General features: G+C 38.8%; 1 protein-coding gene across 3 annotated transcripts in view; it reads left to right on the top strand.

Moving 5' to 3' along the window:
* Window positions 1-7,701: 7,701 nt before the first annotated feature.
* The window catches only part of msh3 (mutS homolog 3 (E. coli)), a 57,701-nt gene continuing 54,746 nt past the window's right edge, over window positions 7,702-10,656 (top strand). For 2 of the 3 annotated variants that reach the window (XM_042219532.1, XM_042219534.1), the window contains exons 1-8: window positions 7,706-8,016; window positions 8,099-8,216; window positions 8,683-8,966; window positions 9,057-9,266; window positions 9,444-9,560; window positions 9,659-9,776; window positions 9,874-10,013; window positions 10,434-10,600. In XM_042219532.1, coding sequence (XP_042075466.1) covers window positions 7,867-8,016; window positions 8,099-8,216; window positions 8,683-8,966; window positions 9,057-9,266; window positions 9,444-9,560; window positions 9,659-9,776; window positions 9,874-10,013; window positions 10,434-10,600 — 1,304 coding nt within the window. In that variant the 5' untranslated portion in view covers window positions 7,706-7,866. Of the gene's footprint in view, window positions 8,017-8,098; window positions 8,217-8,682; window positions 8,967-9,056; window positions 9,267-9,443; window positions 9,561-9,658; window positions 9,777-9,873; window positions 10,014-10,433; window positions 10,601-10,656 lie in introns of all 3 variants that reach the window. The other variant, XM_042219533.1, reaches the window with a different exon arrangement.

Here is a 10,656-nt window from a genome sequence, read left to right as displayed (position 1 = left end):
TATTACCTTGTATGGAAGGTGTTATAAAAAAGAGAAGTTCTATGTCTGTTTATAGCCATTAAAGATGTACAAGATGTACCATTAACTGTGACTAATGTCTGGAACCTATTGTACTCTGTAATTGACTCCATGGGGGGGCGTGTACCCCACTGCTTTATAAGTGTCCACAACATGAATTTTGGTCAGAAGACATATGTTGATGTTTTCTCCTGGCTGTTAATAAACTCACAGTTAGATTGCACTTTTCTGGAGCTTCCGTGGTTTGTGACACTGCTCTACATTGATTGATTTTGCGACAGTATTCAGTACATTCTCCTGTTGTTTGTATATGTAGACCACGGTATGTGCAACTTTGTGTTGGTTGGGATGAACACTATGTACATTATTTTTGTGGGGAAAATACAGTAAAATATCTAGGGTAGATATCTAGGGTTTGGTTTCTTTGGGTGCGTGGATTGGATGGGTTGTTACTGACATTTGGTGGGAATTTCTTGTCAATAGCACCTTTAGAAATATATTTACTTTTTACGTGCTCTAGAAGACAGAAAGTGACGCTTGCATTCCATACTTATTGTTGACATGTGTTTCTGAAATGATTATTTAACCACACTGTGAATTTCCTTACACAAAACATAAAATCTAAATTTAAACATGAATTATTAATTGTTGGGTCCTATCAGAGAAAGGTAGGTCGATTTTACATGCAATACAAATGGGGAAGTCAAGAAGAGAGCACTCCAACTGCACAACAATTATGTAAGTACCCGTGTATTCTGCTCGCAAGAAATAGCCAGAAACATGTGTTTGTCTGTTCGAAACATTTTTGGTGTGGAAAAAAGTTGGTGAGAAACTGTTTTATGAAAGCAACCTAAAGCATTGGCACTTTGCTTAAAGCTATTGTTAGTCATTACTATTTACATACTGGCTACTAGTTTATTTTGATGTTGATGTTTAAGTTCATTAGGTTAGCTAAGTTCACTTGTTTATTAGATGCCCCTCGTGTTTTCTACCCCTGTATTGAAGTTTACCTCACCCTTTATGTGTTTCATGTTTGTGTGTCTTATGTTATCAAGTTTTGTGTTGTCATGTTTCCTGTTTTATTGTGAAAGTCCCCTGTCCTGTGCAGTATGTCTAGTTTTGCTTCCCCTTGTTAGGTCTGATTTGTCCCAGCTGTGTTCCCACCTGTTCCCCATTCCTCATTACCCTCCTGTGTGTATTTAGTTTGTGTTTTCTCATTCAGAGTTTGTCAGGTCGTCTGTTGTTCTCGTCATGTTTCTATGCCTCCATGTCTCCAGAGTTTATCACGTTCAGGTTTTTACCACATTCAAGGTTTTGTTCTTTGTCTTTTGTATTTAGCATTTAGTTTCTCCCAGTTTAGTAGTGATGGGCAGATGAAGCTTCATGAAGCACTGAAGCTTTTCATCCAATTGGTTCACCCCAACGCGAAGCTTCTTGAAGCTTCATTTGCTCTAGCAGGACACCTACTGGACGTAAAAATATTAGTTGGCATGAATTTGAAGAGTGTGGCCTTTTGCACACAGCCTGTAAATGTCAACAACAAAAGGAGTGTGTAAAACATCTATATTGTAGTGATGGCAGTACTGTGTATATTTATGCTGACAGTATGGAAAATGATCATTTGGAAATGCTTAAAATGGAAATGATCATTTACTGTGAGGTGAGGTGTGGTTGGGGTGTGGACAGTGGTTGTGCTTTTGTAACGTTGAGGTATGGACAGCTACAGACCTCAGTCCTGCCTGTTCACATTTTATTCTGTAAAAACTAAATTTTCACTGCTTTTATGGCCTTTTTAGTGGGGAGAACATAGCTAGGATTTAATGATTTAACAAATCTTTTGAATCCTTTGTCCTCCACAATGCTAAATGGCTGGGAGTCCTCAATCACCATGCTAACCAGGTCTTCATCTATTTGAGATTGTTCTCCTGAGGAAAGACAATAAAGACAAAGCACAAATATAAATATCACACACGTAACTTATTACAGCTGTATAATATTGTTATATCATTTAGTAACTGAAAGAAATCTCCGTCCCGGGTTCATCCGTGGATCGGGTTTCCTCCGAGGCGTGATCACCGATAAGCAGAGTTTTGTCCTTTCCTTATAAGATTCCTAATTATTCAAAGTAACGCTCAAGTATGCCGTTCAGCGGGTTAGTTACAGCGCCGGGAGCAGTTAGGAGAACAAAGTGATACATAGACTGTTTCAGGTTGCTCTCCCACAATCAACTCAAAGGTTTATTCAGTATACAACAGTTTATATAGAGGAAAAAAAGGTTCGTGTGTCAGCAGGTTCTCAGTTCAAACCGGTACAGACCAAATAAGGAAACGTCTTCCTGCCTTCTGAGCAAAGAAGTATCCTTTGTGTAGTTTATCAGTTCAGCTACAATTTATGATCATTCCAGCAAAATACACTCCTAGACATAGAATACAGAGTTCTTTCATTAGTGAATTCTGAAACAAACCACCTGGCCTTTAACAAGCTCTTTTCTAGGAGATAAAGAAGGGAGGATGGGAGTAAGGAAGTGATCTCTGTGGTGTTGTCGACCTTGAGGTACCATCCTGTGATTCTTACACATTAATTCTTGGGTCACAGAGAAAGAGAAAAACAACTAGTAAAAGGGCCTTATTGAGTAACAGTTTTCCTGTATAATATCACTATAAAACAATATCCTGTAAATGCTACCATGGTATCAAAATATCACAATAGTAACATTACAGCATGCTGTATAATCATTGCATTTGATGGCTCACCTGGTCTTGCTCCACAATCGGTGTTCCCCTTATTCTCATGCAAAGCTCTGTAGTGCCTAAGCATGGATGAGGTGTTGTTGTTATATCCCAGCTCCCTGGCACATAGCAAACACTTCACCTTGTACAAAAGTAAAGACAGCTTAACATAAATTGTATTGCACCATCAATATTATGAAAATACATCTTCTGTAGAAATTTACATACCTTGTTGGGAGGAATAAAATCAAAATGTTCCCACACAGGGGAGGACATCCTCCTCTTCTTAGCTGGCTCCATTCTCTCCTGACTTTCTCTCCTAAACCTCCAAACTGTCTCCAAACTCTCACTAACCGCAACTCTCCATCAAACACCCACATTTTGAATGAAGTCTGAGGGCTTTATATCGCTGTCATATCTCGCGGCAATGTTCGAACCACTTCATGAACCAGTCACGTGGTACAGCCGGGCAGCGAGGCTTCGGACGTCATCATTTTCATCTCCTCCTTTAAATGAAGCAAGCCTCGATACGCGCATCGCGGAAACGCCCCCTCCATTACTCGACACAAGCCTCGATACAGAACGTCACATCACTACAGTTTAGTTCAAGTTAGTTTCTCCCCAGTGTGTATCTGCCGTTTTGTTTTTGTACCTTTTTATCAGCCTAATTAAACTGCTTGCCTTATGTTATATTCAAGTTTTCTTCCTCGTTCCTTCGTGTCGGCATTTTGGGTCTACTGCCAGACTGTGACAAAATTGTGTACAGGCATGCTGTGCTATCTTCAAATGTTGTTCTTCGTAGCTCTATCAAACTTCTGACAAATTCCAAACAACAATTTTGAGAGTTTTCACCTCATACCTTAGAATGTATAAAACTAGGTGAAAAGGTGGAAATTACATGTGAAAACACCCTTTTGTTTAATATTAAAATATAAAGTCAACAAGTCTGCCATTTATTTTAAAGTTGTTCCTGAATTTGATATTGATAAAAGTCTCAAAGTACTCTGAGTTCAATCTAGATCATTTGATGGTAATGCAATCTTAAATCCTGAAATTAAAACCGTTATACAAGTCGGTCATAATACTTACATTAGATATCTGCTGAATGATTCAGCAACCATCCAGCAGGTTATATTTTTGAGACATTATTTCTAAAGCATACTTTTGTATTCGTCCACCTAACAATCATGCCCTGATTAAAAAGAAAAGGTAACTCCTTATCCTGAGAAAGATTAATATGTTAGATTTAGGAAACCCAATTATGAGTTTGTCCCAGGTTCAGGCTGGAAATTCTGGAACAGGCATGGCAAGATGGCACATGCCTCTGTGAGAAGGCCTGTGCCTCTGTTGTTCATATTACACAACAGAAATGAAACCAAATGCTAAAGATATGTATTTTGTATAAACAGCTTTTACATGTATTCTAACATAAATTTTCCATCAAATGTTAATGTAACTACAGTATACTTTTACTTACAGAACTTATCAAGCACACACTGATGGATGTGAATATTGAAAGAGTTTAACAAAACTTACAGCTTGTGTAAGCGTGCTCTAATACAACATTAATACACTTCACTTTGCTATATTTGTCCTTAAAACATTTTACAGTAACAATAAATCTGCTGCTCTAAGACCACTTTATAAATACTTAATTACTTATAATTTTTCACTTAAAACTGCACTGTGGTAGAACTACACAAAGTAGAGAATGATGGGAGTTTGTTTTACAATGACAACTTTCTGATGCACACTTACTTCCTGTTCCTGTACACAAATAGACCACAACAGAAAAGTTCTAATAATTTGTTGTGAAAAAACAAAGGTGGTATGTTCAAAAAGGCTTTAATGAGCCATAAAGAAAACATAAATTCAAATTAAAAACAGCTGACACTTACACCAAGGGTATTTATAGTCACACTGAACATGGCAAGTTTCCCTCATGCTGCAGACACCTAAAGATGTTTGAACACATGTAGAGAGCAAAGTTAATTTTCATTTGATATGATAGTTTATTCAGTAACACTACAGCATAGTTTTAGTTCTTTCCTTAATTTCCAAAAATGGTGTCTGGCAGTGATGTCACTGAGGGGGCATGGTTATTCATGAAACTGTGGGGGTTTTTGGCTTTTTTGAAGAGATGCAAACCCTCAGATTCTCAGAGCAAACAAGCACGTTGAGCTTTAAAAGAAAGACTTAGCAGCAGCTTTTTCTCTCACAAGACTGATCAGCAATTTGAGTTCATGATGCAGCTTTATGGAGCACTGATCCTGTGTGTGACTGTGTCCTCAGTTGGTGCAGAAGTTAGGTAAGAAGTTGGTGTGGGGTGTGTGAGGGACCAAGCAGCACACCCCACACCAACTTCATAATGTTTTTTTTTTACTCAGTCCCCCAAAATTTAAAAAAGACAAAGTTCAAAATAGAATTAGTTGGCCAATTAAAAGAGATCAACTAAATACAAACTTACTTAAAAGCGACTTTTAACTGTCTTAAACACAAAGACAAAGGAGGGTAATCTTTATACCGGTTTGGCTAAACCATTTACACACATTGGGGGAAACAGAACAAACACCAATACTAACTAGGCACCAAATAACATACCTAAACCTAAAACATACCCATTGCTGACAAGCACTTGGTTGGTCCTATTGTGTTTCGAAAGTCCTCAGCCCTTGCCCACACCCTCTGCCCAGATGGCCAACTCCCCAAACCAGGTAACTTAAATGAAGAGAAACATAATTAATATAACAGAATACATTTAAAAAACCACAGGTACCACACTTTGTGTGTCTTCATAAAATCACTTTTAAGTTGAAGTAGAAAAATTAATGAACGTTATTACTGAATACATGTTTGACTGCAAAAAAACAAAAATACAAACAAACTAATGAGGTGAGTGTGTGAACTGATTGTTGCTGAGGCCATCATAGGGTGATATGACAGTATGAGGTCATTGAGATAAGATGGGGACTGTTTATTTTGAACTTTGTATGTGATGAAAAGGATTTTTAATTTGTTTCTGGATTTAACAGGGAGCAAATGAAGAGAAGGCAATAGAGGCGAAATATGTGCTGTCTTTCTCGTCCCTGTCAGTACACTGGGTGCAGCATTTTGGATCAACTGAAGGCTTTTCAGGGAGTTTTAAATTACAGTAGTCAAGCCTAGAAGTAATAAATGCATAAACTAGTTTTTCAGCAAAGTTTTAAAACTTCCATTAATCAGTTTTTAAATGTAAAGCAATCTTGGGTTCCCTTGAAAGTCATAAATCCAGGTTATTATTTATTTTTATGAAAACATATGAAGTTCTCCCATCATCTTTGAGGTACTTGATTAAGAAACACTTTTGATTTGCTGCTATAACTAAAAGGAGTTAACTGCCTAATTCAACATCAAACTGTCATGAAAGATGACTTTATAAATGTAAGAAAATAAGATGTTTTTCTATTTGAGGATTTATATTGAAATTAAACACATTTAGAAAAAATATGATACATTTATCATTTGTTATGAAAATAAGTTTTGACCTCAAGTTTTCTTTTCTTTGCTTCCTTTTTTTCTTTTCTTTTTTTAAACACATTTTATATCTTTTTGATATGAAATAATATGAAATAAAACTATCAATGCTACTTTCATCGGCTGGGTTCTGGGTGTGACTTATCCAAATACTGTATTGCTTAAATGTAATGTTTTTGCTTCCATGCTGCACTTTTTTCTGACTCTATGAACGGTGCAATGATGTGACATAAAATTGTCACTGACATTTTGATAGGTCATTCCAATTTAATCAGGTTCTGTCCTGTTCAAATATTTTATTTCTGGAATATTCACTTTTCCTAAAGCAAATAAAAATCCAAACAGAAAATATATTTAGACGTGTGTATTTGTGTTTGTTTGTGTGTGCATGTGTTTGTTATTACTTTATCAGGAGTTTTTTGTTTGTTTGTTTGTTAATAATTCTTTATGTATTTTAAAAGGAATTTAGCACTGGTCAATCAACAGGCAGGTTAAGATGGGCTGATGTTCACAAGTTGAAGTGTTCTGGTTTCCTTGTTTAGAATTTTATTTATTAGTTTAAATCCTATAAGCTAAATAAGTATTCTGTTCGACAATTACAAGACTACTAGAATACCAGACTTTAAAGGCGCTATTTCCTTGTTGTTTTTAGAGAGAAAATGAAGGCATCTTTTTACACAGCTTTACTTATGAATCTGTATCATTCTCTTTTTTTTAACAGAGCTCTAAACAGGTTTTTAAGTTATAATTATGACTTACTTGCAGTCAAAAATATGCAAACACGATTAAAACCTCTGAAAGTTTATAGGGTGCCTGACACGCGGTGGCAAAACAGCTGTTACCTCGGATGGAAATGATGGCATTTTTTAAAGTAAGGTTTGCAGAGGGACAAACATGCATTTGGGCTTGTATGAAGTTTGACAGATTGTTTCAGTTATCTGCTGCTCTAAAACACAAGACTGCGCCCTGGTGCCGTCTCCTTTCTGCTGTGCTCTTCTCTCTTCCAGACATAACCCGAGTAGAAGTGCGGTACACCTGAGCAGGCTGGGTTTACAAATCAGCCCGTCCAGATCTGCTTCCTCTCCTCCTAATCCTTTGTTTTTGTTTGTTTAACATGCATACAATCATTCAAACGATGCACTGCTGACAGACACGTCATTGTTCATGTTCGTAACTTGAAATCCGGCCCATGAGAAAAATGAAAAATGTTCAAAAAATACGACAAGTTTTGCAAAAACAACAGTTTACAATTCAGTCTTTCACTTTTTCAGGATGAAATAAACTTGAAATCAACTACAATACACGTTCCAGAGGAGTTCCGGTGATGAAGAGTGTATAATTTTAAGATTTCACAGAGCAGAGTGCATTGAGTAGAATATCTGGTGAAACCAGGAGGAGGCAGCAACGCACCTGGAGCCGCCAACCTCTGCTAACCAAAGAGGAAGAAGAAGGCGCGCGTCATTTACGCGTCTGTGACCTCATCGTATGCGCTGCTATATTTTGAAAAGCTGGACAGCGGCTGTCAAAGCTCTGCACTTTATTGTACACGCAAATTCATTTTTATGCGACTTGTTATTATGGATCAAATGTAAGCGAACATTAAAGCATGCCAAAGTCTCTGAAAAAGTCCTGCACCACTCAGACCTCCATCAGCAGGTACTTCGGAGGATTGAGCAGCAGCAGCAGCAGCTTTGCCTCCAACAAGCAGCGCGGGATTAACCCAAATCCTGCAGAGCAGCAACTTTCAAGAGGCAACGTGAGTTGAGCTTCACACGCACATATCAGACATGCTTCACTCAATGCTAATTACTGAAGTGCAGTTCATTTTTGTCCTCCAGCAGAAGCTTTCATCTGATGATGACTTGGAATTGCCAAGAAAACGAGTTAAGCCTTCTCCAAAGGACCACCAGGCGGAGGATGTGGAGTGTGAGCCTGCGTCCTGTCAGGGCATTAAAGGTGAGTGTTGACTTCAGACAGAAAAATATGTCATGATCTTCTAAACCCTCATTAAAGTCACTTATATCTGTCCACTGCACAGCAGCATCACAGTTCTCCAAAAAACATGTGCACTGGTATAGATTGTGATGAGATAACTCTGCCCACAACGCATTTATTTGGCCTCCAGTGCGATCCCTCGATGCACTAGTAGATGCACTTACGGTAAAATTTTGAAAATCCTTGTTGACTTCCTTCTTAAGTTACTGCATTCACAATATTTTCAGAAAGATTGAGGTAACCGAGATTTGAACTTGTCCAACATTTTTAGTAGAAGCACGTGTGTTATGAATATCAGAATCCTACCTCGCCTCATACTCGTGTTATTGCATTCACAAATCCATCCACAAATCCAGCCTCTTACAGCTGAGGGGTACAAAGTGAAGTTGTCGTTGATGTGACTGTAGTACTTGTCTTCTCTCCTCAGACACAAAGCTGACGCTGAGCCGAAAAGCAGGCAGCCTGTGCTCCTCCACGTTGGAGAAGCTGAAAGGCTTCACCTGCGGGGCTGAGCCCAGTGTCGTCAGCAGCATCACCCGGGAAGAAACAGAGACGGCTGATGCAGGTCAGGAAAGCAGTGATTGGTCTCCTCGTTGTGCTACAGGTCAACCTGAAACTACACACAGACTGCAGCATGCAGAAAGGGAGCATGAAGGTGAAGAGGAGGATGATAAAGAAAAGGCAGATCTGGGGTTGGCTGCTGCAAAACAGGTATGCAAAAAGTAAAGTACCTGATAACACTGAAAAAGCAAGTGTGACTTTTTACATCGTAACAGATTTGATGTATTTTTATTTCTGCAGGGAGTTCACTTCTCTCAGTTTGCCAAGACAGGAGGAGGAAAGTGTGCAGAGCTGGGTCCTCCATTGGACTGTAGCACCTCCTCCAGGCGTTCAAAGAGCATTTTCACCCCCCTTGAGCAGCAGGTGATCCAGCTGAAACAGCAGCATAAGGATGCTTTGTTGGCTGTGGAGTGTGGTTACAAGTACAGGTTCTTTGGAGAGGATGCAGAGGTGAGAACTAAAAAGCAGATGTGTTAGTGATGCATTTAGAAGGAGTTTAAATTTAAACTGTATCAAATATAAAAGACATATCTTATGTTTTAGATGATTGTCTTCTTTCAACACAGTGGCTCTCTGCACCTGATTTGTGTTTCACTGATCGCTGAAGGACGTTTTGTTTGTGAACAGATTGCTGCAAAGGAGCTGAACATCGTCTGTCATCTGGATCATAACTTCATGACGTGCAGCATCCCCACACACCGCCTGTTTGTTCATGTCAGACGGCTGGTGTCTCACGGACACAAGGTTTCTGCTTTATCTTTGACTTTATATGATTACTGTTTACTAATTGCAAGCAGTTTAGGCTCATGCTCTACTGGCTTTTTTATTGTTTTAATTTATAGGTCGGAGTGGTTAAACAGACAGAAACATCTGCGATCAAAGCGTCAGGGGCCAACAGAAATACTCTGTTCACTCGTCAGCTCAGCGCCCTGTACACCAAGTCCACTTTGGTGGGAGAGGGTATCCTTATAGATGATGAATGTGTGCACGTGTTCTTAAACAACTTTTTATCGTCACTCTTTGTTTGAAACAGTTTCCTTGACAGTTTTTTTAAAAGATGTAAATCCGGTCTGCAGACTCGGGGATGTGGAGGAGGGGGGCTGTGATGATGTTGTGTCGGACCCTCCCGACAGTTTCCTGCTTTGTATTAGTGAGAATTGGGACAAACTGAAGAAGCAGCTCACTGTAGGACTTGTGGTGAGTTTCATAAGTCAATCCATGAATCCCACCTGGCCATTAGGCTGATTGTTCTTCAGTTATTCTGTGTATAAGAGATGAAAATCAAAATTTTAATTTAAAAGTAGGGTTACCCCTTGGCTTTTTGTTCAACACACATTAGGGGACTGTTGTGTATTATTTTAAAATAATTTAATGTTCACTGTTCAGTTTCTTTGCATGCTGATAGTGTAATAACACCACACACTCACTTGTAGTGAAGAAGAAATTGTAAAGAAATTAAATCTTGATTAATAGCTCACTTAAGACAAAAAGTTACTTTAATAAAATTTGAACATGCTTTGCCATTTTTCAGTTTATACAGTGTATAACTGTCAACTTGGAGCTGTAGCTGCACATCTTTGACATCATCTGATTCACAGCATGTGTTTGTGTCTGCAGGCAGTTCAGCCCAGCACCGGCGACGTGCTTCTGGACTGTTTTCCTGACGGTCCCTCTCGCTCTGAGCTGGAATGCCGTGTCCTTAAAATCAACCCTGTTGAAATCCTGGTGCCCTCCGACCTCTCAGAGCAAACCGAGAGACTCCTGCACAGCATTACGAATGCAAGGTAATATGCTGGGAAGACACTAGAGGGCAATATATACCAATTTATTACTAAAATGT

The sequence above is a fragment of the Haplochromis burtoni genome, unplaced genomic scaffold (assembly GCF_018398535.1).
Source record: "Haplochromis burtoni strain Fernald_Lab_line unplaced genomic scaffold, NCSU_Asbu1 Contig_34, whole genome shotgun sequence".
NCBI classification, from domain to species: Eukaryota; Metazoa; Chordata; class Actinopteri; order Cichliformes; family Cichlidae; genus Haplochromis; species Haplochromis burtoni.
This window is presented reverse-complemented; position numbering and strand designations above follow the sequence as displayed.